At 38.9% G+C, this 12,128-nt stretch overlaps 2 protein-coding genes across 4 annotated transcripts in view; both read right to left on the reverse strand.

Moving 5' to 3' along the window:
• timmdc1 (translocase of inner mitochondrial membrane domain containing 1) overlaps positions 1-5,014 on the reverse strand; it is a 7,302-nt gene extending 2,288 nt beyond the window's left edge. The window contains exons 1-5 of one of the 3 annotated variants that reach the window (XM_032506183.1): positions 4,774-5,014; positions 3,127-3,467; positions 2,545-2,710; positions 2,103-2,191; positions 1,404-1,471 (exon numbers count right to left, since the gene is read on the reverse strand). In XM_032506183.1, coding sequence (XP_032362074.1) covers positions 1,404-1,471; positions 2,103-2,191; positions 2,545-2,710; positions 3,127-3,449 — 646 coding nt within the window. In that variant the 5' untranslated portion in view covers positions 3,450-3,467; positions 4,774-5,014. Of the gene's footprint in view, positions 1-1,403; positions 1,472-2,102; positions 2,192-2,544; positions 2,711-3,126; positions 3,473-4,406; positions 4,634-4,773 lie in introns of those variants that run through there. The other 2 variants (XM_032506185.1, XM_032506184.1) reach the window with 2 other exon arrangements.
• Positions 4,882-11,842, reverse strand: poglut1 (protein O-glucosyltransferase 1). The gene is made up of 11 exons (XM_032506171.1): positions 11,731-11,842; positions 11,013-11,103; positions 10,572-10,715; positions 10,251-10,386; positions 10,029-10,150; positions 9,807-9,866; positions 9,525-9,624; positions 9,252-9,310; positions 8,943-9,110; positions 8,192-8,248; positions 4,882-7,135 (listed from the first exon to the last, which is right to left on the reverse strand). The coding sequence occupies exons 1-11, from the start codon at positions 11,801-11,803 to the stop codon at positions 6,979-6,981; spliced, it is 1,167 nt and encodes a 388-aa protein (XP_032362062.1). The 5' UTR covers positions 11,804-11,842; the 3' UTR covers positions 4,882-6,978.
• Between the last annotated feature and the right edge of the window lie 286 nt (positions 11,843-12,128).

Genomic DNA, 12,128 nt, shown 5'->3' on the forward strand with positions numbered 1-12,128 from the left:
ACACACACACACACACACACACACACACACACTTTTATTATCATCATGATAATTGTGAGAAGATTCAACAAATAAAAAAATATCTGTACAATATAAAACCACATTTGCATTCAATGAATTTCATAATATAGTAATCTGTTTTTGATTAATCATTTTATGGGCATTGTTATGCATTAATATAAAGTAGAGAGATGACAAACATTGAGAAAATTGAGCAGTAGCATTTTGTGGTCTGCGACCTAACCTAAGCCCCTTAGTAATCTGGTTTTGTAAAGGAGGGAAAATGTGACTTTTGCTCAAAATAAAAACAAGGATAATAGGTTTGTGTCTCTGTACTCTGGGGAAGTCAACAGTAGAGACATAATGATGCAGCAAAGCTTGGACCCATATTAGAATTTAAAGCAGCAATGTACAGTGCCTAGCAAAAGTATTCACACCTTCTTGATATTTTTCGTGTTTTGTTGCCTCACAACCTAGAATTAACATGGACTGTGTGAGGATTTGATCATTAAATTCACAGAACATGCCAACAACTTTGAAGATGTTTTTCTATTATTATTGTGAAGCAAACAAATAGGACAAATAACAGAAAAGGTCCATGTGTATAACTATTCACCCCCCTAAAGTCAATAACTTGTAGAGCCACGTTTTGCCGCAGTCACAGCTCCAAGTTGCTTTAGATAAATCTGTATGAGTTGGCCACATATTACCACTGGTATATTTGCCCATTCCTCCTTGCAAAACTGCTCCAGGTCCTTCAAGTTGTTTGGATTGTGCTTGTGAACAGCAATCTATTTTTTTTTCTTTCTAAAAAATAGTTTTATGTACAGTATAAATATTTCTCATTCCACTTCACCAACTTAGACTATTGTGTTCTGATCCATCACATAAAATTCAGATTAAAAAAACATTGAACTAAAGGCTGTAATGTAACCAAATAGGTAAAAAGCCAAGGGGGTGAATACTTTCGCAAGGCACGGTATAACATTTTCATTTATAGACAAGTTACCATTTTGCTATTCTTTTTTACAGACTGATCCCACATCAGTTTTTGAACAGGTTGCTGGTTCATGAAAATCTTTAGGTACAACTGGAAATAAATTCTCTGGCGGACTATACCTGGTTCATATTTAAATCTCTTTTTAAAACAGACACGCAGCATTGATGCCGCACAATAAACTGCAGACAGTACACAGCAACAACAGAAGTGAACAGTGGAGATGTTCAGTATAAAGCTATGAATTTGTACAGGAAAAACCCCCAGATGGAGATGTTGAGATGTGTGAATTTAAAGCAGCCATGTTATGAGACAGCAAGCACGCTCAGTTCACTATCTCAGGATAAATAAAAGATTTGGAAAAAAATAGGTGTAATCAGGCCCCATTGAAGCCCATGTGACTTACCTCCAGCTGCAGCATAATGGCTGAGGGTATATTTGTCTCGGTATACAGACAGCCCTGTGCTGACAGTACTAGAAATAGTAGTAGACAGACAGATGAGGGAAAGAGGGTTAGACTGAAACCAAAAGATATAAGGGATAATCATTGGAAATAAAAACAATTAATACATTCTCTAATAAGAATACTATTCTGCTTATTTGTATTAATGCATATAAATTACTGTTAGAGCTAAAAACGCACTTAGCAAAATTTGTTGCCACAGAGCATGTCTCAGTCTTCTCCTAAATAAGGGCTCAAAACGTGTTGCCACTTTTATAACGTTAAACGTGTGACTTTCTATTTATGTCTTGCACTGCCCTTTTTAGTATACAGTTTGGTTTGTCTTTTGCTATTTTGACTCATTTATATCTTGTTTTAAAAAATCCCAATGTATGCATTATTATATTGCCTTGCATTCCCTATATGTTCTAATGCCTTTCTGTCTTTCATAAAGCACTTTAAATTGCCTTGTTGAAAGGGGCTATACAAATATACATTGGTTGACTTCAGTTGCACTTGGCTTAGAAGACCGTTGCTGAATCTAATGCAGCTTCTTTGTTATACACCTCCTTTGTAAATATTATCCTTAAAATGTCCTCACATTTATCGTCTCAAACTCTAAACCTAATGATATAGTCTGGAATAATCAATGTGTTTGCTTACTTGAACAAGGTAACAAAAGCAGCCACTCTCCAGCTCCATCTCCATCCGTATCTTACGAAACCCCTGATTGCTGCATTATGAGCTGAGCGCTGATTTAGACAGAGAGGACACACAATCATAAGGTTGATGCTGTGTTTTTACCATGATGCTACAACATTAGAGTGTAACATTATCTATTAAAGTTTTCCCAGTAGTGCAGTTATTTTCTATTGAAACTTAATCATCAAGTGTTAGGGTAAGTGTAGGGTAATTTACAGCACTTGGTATCATCATTTTAACAGATCAGTGTCCAATCTATTTTCTTTTGAGAAAAAGTTACTCTAACTTTACTCTTATATTGTGATCTTGAGTGATTACACTTTTGTCGCAGATTTTCCCTAAATCCCCTGCCAATTCGGTTATTCAACGACAGGGTTAGTTCACTATCCACTCACCCACTTACCACTGCCTCCACTCGGCTAGTATAGATTTCCGCCTGGCTGACTCGGATATACCTCTGCCTGGCATGGCGAGCTGCTGGCAGGCCACCGTAGAGCAAGCCTGCTAGCGCTGCAACTACACCGCTCTTTATCACGTTGGTCAGCTCCTCTGGGTACCTCTGTGTCACACTACAGGGAGACAAGAGCCATACATCTTTTGATCGCTTACTTGGTGCCACTTATTCCTCATCTTTAGATACAGTAGAACTGCACTGTCAACTACAGTAACTGCCAAAATCACCTAGGAATACTTGTGGGGGGACTAAACAGCTTAAGCAGACATGTTAGTTCAATACTATATTTGAGTTTATGCAAGTTTTAAAAGTTGTGTATTATGATACAGGAGTGGTTTTTTTTGAAAGCACTACCCATATTGTACCCGTTGTCTTACCCAAACAGCAACACAAACAACAAAATGGATGCAGAAAGTAGGACAAACTATTGTCTTTTAACAGTGTTAAAAATATTTAAAATAAAACTTTTTAAAGATAGCAAGGAAATAAAGAGGTAAAAAAAAGAAATCAAAAAAGAACAAAAATACAAACTCTTTGACAAAGAGATCCTTGATACGGTCCAATCCTGTGTCTGGGAATTCTGGCTTTCCTATGTTGCTTGGCATTGTGCTGGGTGAGGGGATGGGTGCAGAAGCAGGACTGGTGGTGGAGGAGGAAGAAGAGGGCATCTGCACAGGCTGGGCAGCAGCCACATCAGCTGCGTGGACCCTGGGGAGCAAGAAGCAGAAGGAAGGAGGCCTGGCACTCTGGATGAGGCCCAGCAGTAGGCCGGTGCTCAGTGTGCCCCGAGGGGCTAAATCTGCCTGTCGTCTCTGCAGGGCGAAGCCAGTTCTGGGCTGCTCTGGATTCATCATGCTTCAGCTGGCATTAGGCTGCAGCAGAGAGGCAGAAACACATGGCCATGGGTTGGGATGTTGCACCCTCTGCCTCAAATTCAGCTTCATCCTCAAAAAACACAGCCTTAAGGCAAATGAAATCCTGGCAAGGCTAAACAGACTGTCAAACTCAGCAGATGTTAAATGGTGCAGTTCTATCAAAACACACTGGGCACACAAGCAGACTTTCTGGGGAAAAATTATTTGATTTCAAAATGCGTCGATGTTTCCATGAACTGCTGGGATCCTATGAGCCGGGTCTTTTAGCTGCCTGGTCCAGGGTCAAAGATAAATACAAAAGGTCACAGTAGCTTTACAAAGTTGTCCAAGACTGAGGAAATACCATACAAAAATATAACTGATGATCTATGCCCTGTGTTGTAAAAATTATGTAAAGGTTACCATAAATGACTAAAACAAATGAACACGTGTGTAGGCTTCACGTGTTTGTATCTATATATAGATATACATATTTGTATCTCTTCAGTGGGATCCTGTAATACTTCTGCAATATGTTAATGTATCATGTATGTTCATTAGACTAAAAATCTGCTACCATGACACGTTTCCTAAAACAAAAAATGTGTGTCATGTACCAAGCCTGTGAAAAATTAATTTAAAGATTTTAGTCCACACTTTGTTCATATCTATTTTTATTTTAACATATCCTGCTTTATGTCATTAGTTTTGTCAATGTAAGGATCCCTGAATGTAATGTACACCAATATTGCTGTTCTCAGCTTAACAAATGTGAACAATTGTTTGCTTACGTTGTATATCATATTAAAATGCAATACATTTAATGGTCGAGCAAGTACCTAGCTAGCATTTTTCTGACAGCGTTAGGCTAACTTGAAATAGACATTTGTCAATACCCGTGTCACCTTATAAAATATATTTCTAACTAACTAAATATTTGAAAGATAAACAACTTGTGAAAATAAAGTCACACGCAGCCCGACTAATGTGCTGGAAGGTGTCTTGTACAACGTGTTCACTTACTAACTCTTCCCTCAATTAGCTTGATATCGTACATCGATCTGTCAGGTCAAATCTTACTTGCTAACGTCTCACAAAATACCTATGGCAAAATAACGCTAGCTAAGTACCTAACATTAGAATGGCTCATTAAACGTAACGTTAAGGTTTTAATTTCCGTCGTCTGTGAACATTCCTTCGTCGATAAAAACTACAAGAGGAACGTAAATCATATCATGCATGTCCGATAGTGGGAGCCTGAAACACTTAACGTTAGCATCGTAGCTTAGCATGCTAGCAGCTTCTGTCGTTGGAAGCATCTTACCTGCAAAAAGCGCACAATTTGTCGACAATTTACGTTTCGTTTATAAGGTAACACAACCCTGGTTAATGCACATTCATTCTAAATATTGTCCACATTGCTTTTTTCCCCCATAATTGTCCTTCTGCTGTTTGTTTCTGAAAAGTGACTTTCACACACGCTGCCGGTGTTGTTCCGACCTCTGACCTCTGCCAGAGTACTGAGTCACAGACCAAATGGGAAAACAGCGCTCCCTTCGGTGGAGGTCTGAACACTGTCCTGCGTGTGCACTATTTTAGAAACCAAACAGTTTATTTGCACACAAAAAACAATAATGCTGCCAAGGCGATAACAAACTGCCTGTCATACTTTGACCAGGCCCACCGTCACAGCTTTTTATTCAAATCTAAATTAACAGACCATCTTTACCTTACTTTTTAACAATAGTGAAAAAATAACCTTAAGTTTATGAGAATCTGCTTCACAGTACAATGTGAATACTAGCTACAACATGGTCAACATTTTCTGTATGAACTATCATCTTGTAACACCAAGATCCATTCTTTTAAAAACGTAAAACTAATATGAAACTGGGAAACTCCATGCTTCAAAATATAACTACTTACTCCAATGACATTATTGACAGTGTTGGCACTTAGTGTGGAATGAAATGTGGATTGTGAATATGTATTTTTTGCTTTTTTTAAGTTACAAACTTATGGCAGACTCAAGCAAATGCTGACATTGGCATCATTGTTGCAATAAACAAGTACATCAAATGACACATGGATATGTTGCTGTAATGATGCTTGGTAAAGGACTGCTAGTTTCCTCTGTTGTCCAGTAGAGGGGAGTGTAGCAAAGCTCATGTGTAAGCTGCCCGTCAACAACAGATTCCACGTACTTTTATTACTTTTTGCCATTACACTTAAAGTAATAGGACTTTTATTAATCAACTGGTTTTAGAAGTGGCGAGGTATAAACGTTGGGGTAATCAGGCTTTTGCAGTTGCTGACCCGAGACTCTGGAACAAGTTCCCCCCTGATATTCGCATATTACATATGTGGCTCTTAGGTCCAAACTTAAAACCCATTTGTTTAGAATGGCTTTTAATACGTAGTAGTGGTGTGACAATTTCCCTCTCCTCCTCCTGTTTCTATGTAACCTTTTCTGATTTTACTGTTTATGTTTTTAGATCAGGGTTCCCCATATTTCCCCAGGTAATTGCATTAAATATGTAACAGCATAGTATCCGTAAGGATTACTATTGGTACATCCTTTGTGGATATTTGAGCAGCGTTTGAAAGTCAACATTATACTATTTTTTTCAAATAGAGTTTTAGGTGCTCCACAGTTAGATGTGGAATATTTTCATGAGATTTGGGTGGTTGGTCTGCAGTAAAAAGGTCAGATGGTCAAGGGTTCAATTCAGATTTATCTTGAGCAAGGACCTGAACTTCTTCCACTCAGTCTTTACAGGTCACTAAGGATAACCAAGTTAACACTTAATTACAATTTTGAAAGAAAAAATTCTCATGAAAATCTGTCTGAAGCCCTGCCAGATGATTGTTACAAAACAATCTTTACATTGCATGTTAAAGGGCCACTTCAGCTATTTAGTATGTCACTTTCATAAAGTTTAGGGACTTGCGTGAGATTGCAAAAAAGAATGGTCAAAATCGGCTTTTAGTCGATAGTATGGGTCAATCTCCAAAATCACTGGATCCTACACTTCCCTTAATGCCGTTTGTTTCATTAGACACTCACATACCTTTTAAGCTCCACACTCCCAGTTTATACTCACTTTGCTCACATAGATAGACTTTGCTTGTGAGTATAGACAGCAGCCATAAAAATAAAGTTAAATCAGCAAATGATCAAGGACTCGGAATTGGCATATAGGCTCCCTTGTGGCACTTGAAGGTATGGCAGCATCCACAGTAAACATATTAAACTACACCTATGACTGTAATACTAAGCTATGTGTCTTGTAACTGTCAGGACACATGGTCCAACCGTGCTCCGCGCATTAGACTAAAACCTCCGACTAGCTAGAAATAAATGTGAGTATCTGGGCACAGTTTTAGATCAGCTAATATAGGTGGGATTTTGACAAAAATATGGAATGCCATCATGTTGCTTGTGAGGAAATCATTTGTTGTGGTGCAGTGATTACATTCGTTATCTAGCGTTTTACTTCAGCTGCCCTGGTCCTGCAGAGTCTCACTCTTATAGTTCCGTCTTGCTGGATCTGTGGACAATCTGGTTGAAGTTGTTCTTTCTTTTAGGTTTGTAGGTGAGAAGACGACTGAACTCAGTGAGGAGTCTCTCCCAGTAGCAGGAAACATCTTGCATCCGCAGGTGGTCAAGGATGAATTCCTTACCCCTGTGGGAAGAAAACGAAAGAGAAAGTCAGTGTGCTTATGGGCCAGTAAATACAGAGTGTGTAACTTTCAAGGTCCCATGGCATGAAAATTTGACTTTATGAGGTTTTTTAACATTAATATGCGTTCCCCCAGCCTGCCTATGGTCCCCTAGTGGCTAGAAATTGTGATAGGTGTAAACCAAGCCCTGGGTATACTGCTCTGCCTTTGAGAAAATGAAAGCTCAGATGGGCCGATCTGGAATCTTACTCCTTATGATGTAATTAGGGGAAAGGTTACCTCCCCTTTCTCTGCTTTGCCCACCCAGAGAATGTGGCCCACCCATCAGAGAGAGAGAGAGACATCATGGCTTTAAAACCAGCAAAGTGGTAGTTGGTCAAGGCCAGACACCCAGCCTCCACCTTGCCCCTCACCCCCTCTCCCCTCCTCAAGAGCTACAGACTCAGAAGTAGCACATACTAAGGAAAGGTCATTGTGGGACTGGCTCTAGTGGCTGTAAATCTGCACAAAGGCTACATTTTGGGAAAGAGACTTCAAATATGGTATTAGGGGACCACTCAGGTCTATATAAAAGCATCCAAAAAGCATCATGTCAGTTAACATTGTTGTGAATGTGTTACATTCCACATTCCATTTTGTGGGAACGCTGAAGAAATCATCTTTAATTTGTATCCTAAATTGCAACAGTTTTCCCATCTGTGTGAACCAACCTTGAGACTATCCTACTGTCCATCCTGACATTCTTTCGTATCTTACTCGAGTCATCTAAATGAATGTAGTGATTGTTAGAAAATATGTATATATTTGTGTGTCTCATTAACCCTTTAGAACATTGTAGATTGAACCATGCTTTGTGTCGCTTTGTTCTCCAAGATCTCACCACTGCTTTCAGAATCAACTCAGAGGTCAAGCCAGTATATGATAGGATTCGAAGAACAAAACAACCGTGACGCAGAAACAGAAATAAAAAGTGTGTAACTTCAACACTCACTTTTTCAAATACATAGCAGCTACAATTTATTCCCATTAAAATACAATCATAAAATATGACCCGTTACCTCGTTGCAATCTCCTCTGCAATGGCATCATTTTCTTTGACAAACTGTAGTAGTTCCCTGAGGAGAGAGAACATGTAACGGCATATTAACGTTTAGCATACATACTGTACAAAGGAGATTTAGCCTAAGACTATTCATTCAAGTACCGACCTGCCCATTTGTAAACTAAACCATGAGTTTCAATCAAGGACACAAGTGTGTGAATTTGAACATGAAACTTCTTAAGTTTCAATTACTATAATACCTTTCCATGTGTATTTGTATGATGCTGACATTCATAAGACCACAAAAGTATGTTTTTTGTAAATATTAATTATAAAAAAGCAGATTTTACAATGTGTGAGAGGACACACTCAAACGTTCTTGGTTGTATTCGATTTTCTAAAGAGTCAGCGAGTAATTTGTTGACTCTGCATTTAATACTCATAATCTGCAGGAATATATGAGGTCTCAAACAGTAAGGGCCATATTTACTAAGGATTTTTACTATTCCTATTTAGAGATGCAAAATATGGAAGGAAAGAACGGAAAGGCTTATAAAACTAAATTTACATCAAATAGCATTACCAATAGCAATCTTCATTTAGAGCTAATGACATGGACAGAGACAAAAATCAATACTACATTGGATCTAAAGCTGTGAAAAACATGTAAACACCTGTGATATCACAGTGTCGACTAAATAAACATTTAGACCAGGACTGCAAGCAGTCATAACTAAGGAGAAAATGTGTAACACTAGTTGTGGTACCTGACATCCGAGAGATCCTGCTTGACTGGGATGTAGTGGACCCAGGGCTTGAGCTGAGGGTAGAAAAACTCCTGCCATTCATCTCCCACATGAAACACCAGGGAACCACAGAGGAAGAGATGTTTGAAGCGGAAGCTGGCTGCCACACCTCGGAAGTTGAATAAATATCTGCAAGGATATAACAAGGCCAGGGAGGGACTGTTAAAAAAACTGGTCACACATGATGTGTGCCTCATTTTATGGACCTTCAGTAAAGCTGTTGCAGTTTAACATGCGGTCATTTTGTCCTTGATGCAAAATTGAGCCTACTTGTATTTGCAGTGATCAACCAGTGGGATTTCTTTGGCCGGGGGTCTCCCTAGTGTGTCCTAAAACAGACAGAAAAACACAGGTTGGTAGATCCTTAACACAGACTGACTTTCACATTTCCCTTTTTCAATCAGTACAAAAGTACAGTCACAAGGGTGTAATGTGGTTTGTTTCTCTGTCAAACTGTCCAGATGCTTTAAATCTCAAGCAATCATTAGACAAGACAGGGTCATACAGGGTATTTGACCCTGGCGTGGTTTTAGTAAGACTGACCTTCTCAGACCTCCAGGCCTGGTTTTTCGCGTACTCGGCATCCACCAGCTCTGGAGCTTCTCTGGATAGAAGAATCAGAGGGTCGCGCTCTGGACTGGTTCTACCAACAACAACAAAACGAGGAGAGAATAACTAAATAGTCACTTTTTAATATGTCTGAACTGTGCCGTCAACTTTGGTAAGAATATAGCTGAGTAAAGAGAAACGTGAAAACATTTGGATTGTTGTATAATGTCACGTTATTATACAAAGGAAAAAAGTCACAGGACTGACAAGACTGACCTGGAGCCTCTGAAGAATCCTTTGGATTCCTTCTTCTTCCATGGCCACTGTGCTGCAGAACTACCCCAACACATCATATGAAAATGGCACACTGAAATGATAAACTTCCTTTGCTACTGCTGCAAATGATTATTTAAGTGTTGCATTAATGCATTTCTTATTTTGTAAATACTCATTTAATTATGTATTCCACTAAATAGCTAAAAAGGTGCTAAAGCTTACTTTTTAAGGTCATCCCTCATCAGATCCCATCTTCCCAGTCCAGTGGGATATATGGGCCACACAGCAGGACCTCCCTCCCAAAACGTCCATGCAGGGTACATGATGTCCTGGTAGTCTGCTGTCTACTTAAATCAAACATACACATATCAACACCAGTTATTGAATTTAATCAACAATGTGTGTGATTTTAGCTGTGCATAAAACTAATGCGTAGAGTCTGACCTTACTGAAAGAGAAGACAGGCAGGGTTGGCTGCACCCAGTTGGGGACTTGAGGGTAATCCCTGACATTTACCACCATCTCCAAGTCAGGTAACCTGTCAATGACATCCAGGATGAAATGCTCCACCCCACTGCATCTGAAACCGGAAGACAGACTTAGGCACGGCAAACAAACAGCTGTATACATATATACTGTCTATATTCTCCTTCAGTCAGTTTTGGCTGATTGGGAGTAAATAAGTAACAATGTGTTACAATATAAACCGTAATCGGAAGTGATCAAACATTAAGAGTAATCACATCAGGTGCTTTTTCTCCTCACCTGGCAGGAAACATACAGTTGTGTTCCCTGTACAACTTGTGTCCGATGATCTGGTAGTGGGTGCCCACCCCTCTCTGAACCGTCGCAGCCATGAGATCCTCGGAGATTCTCCCTTTAAAGGGACGCAAGTCATCTCGTAGGACACTGGCAAACAAATCAAGTGTGACAGAGGAAAAAATAATCAAATCTACATTATATAATTAACGCCTTAAAATGTAAACCTGCACAGTGGTAATGCAGCAACTATATCTCTTTCTTTAGTTATTTAGCTGTTTTATTTATATCTAGAAGAAATCTGCACAAGGGATATATAAACAGGCTTCAAAAGGTTTATGGAAGGATGGTCATTTACACTAATCTGTTTTGTAATTCCTTTTAATTAAGAGAAAGCCGAGTTACAATGTATGATGAAAAGCGAAGCCATGTTGGCATTACACGTACCTTAGATGGCAGCTACAGTTGACAGGGTTGCATGGAGTGTGCCCTTTAACAACGTCAGAAACCTTGTCTCTAATTTTCTTCCACTGTTGATCTAAAAATAAATGCAAATCGGATCAGAATAGATTTTCATATTGGATCAATACTAGAATTTAACGATGGGTCACGAGACGGATAGTTATGAAAGATAGTTTATTGGGTCACTAGCCCCTAACAAGTGGGTCAGCAAGAAGCTCAATTATCCTAAAAAAGGACCTCACATATCCTGTATTTTTCACTGTACAGTATCATAACATTAGGATACAATTGCTGCATAACATATACTGTGCCTTTATCTGGCTGAGTAAATACTATCAGGCAACCAGCCAGAGCATTTGTTAGTGCTAGCTACCCTGAACTGACTTGTCAACACTATACCCAGCCTCAATGAATATAATAATTTTAAGTAATATACATTATATTTTACATAATTTTCGCATTTGTTACAATGTTACCGTAAGCGAAACTTGACACAATTCATGCAAACTTTAACGTTAGCACGGTAAGCTTAGTTGAGTTAGCTCGTAGGCTAGTTAGCTAATGTTAGCTAGCTCGTGAGGTGATGAATGACTCCAACATGAAAAGTTACACCAAATATGTACAGCGAAGCAAAATGCAGCAAAGTCTTCCTACCATTTTTAAATATGCTTTAATGAGTCATATCTGTTTAAATATGTATTACCTGACCCGGGAACCAAACACAAAACACAAACTTGCAACAGTGTAAAAAACATCCAGAGCCAAAAGCGCTCCATTTTTCTTTCTATCGTCCAGCTCTGTCTGAAGAGGAAAAACAAAGCGGTGATCTGTGATCTGTTATTTCGGGCTGAATGGAGTAATTACGGTAATGCGCACAGCAACATTTATTTTACAGGTTAAATTACCGTAACGTTTGAAAACCTAGCCCAAAGGATTCTGTCTTTTTACAGTCACATTCACATTCTGCCTGTCTAAATAAACAAATACATTCTTCATTCATTTCCTAACATAAAATGCATTTTCCAATGCATAATAATATAATCACTGCTGATTAATGGACTGAGGAAATCCCCATAGTTCCTCTGTTCTAATTTCAGAATT

This window comes from Etheostoma spectabile, chromosome 24 (assembly GCF_008692095.1).
Source record: "Etheostoma spectabile isolate EspeVRDwgs_2016 chromosome 24, UIUC_Espe_1.0, whole genome shotgun sequence".
Taxonomy (NCBI): Eukaryota; Metazoa; Chordata; class Actinopteri; order Perciformes; family Percidae; genus Etheostoma; species Etheostoma spectabile.

What these genes read in the sequence shown, in the direction of transcription:
- poglut1 (XM_032506171.1), bottom strand. Translation starts at nt 11,803, where the DNA reads ATGGAGCGCTTTTGGCTCTGGATGTTTTTTACACTGTTGCAAGTTTGT. An exon ending in ATGAGGGATGACCTTAAAAA is followed by an intron (nt 9,867 to 10,028) that starts GTAAGCTTTAGC and finishes GTGTTGGGGTAG; the next exon opens with TTCTGCAGCACAGTGGCCAT. An exon ending in AGGCCTGGAGGTCTGAGAAG is followed by an intron (nt 9,311 to 9,524) that starts GTCAGTCTTACT and finishes TGTCTGTTTTAG; the next exon opens with GACACACTAGGGAGACCCCC.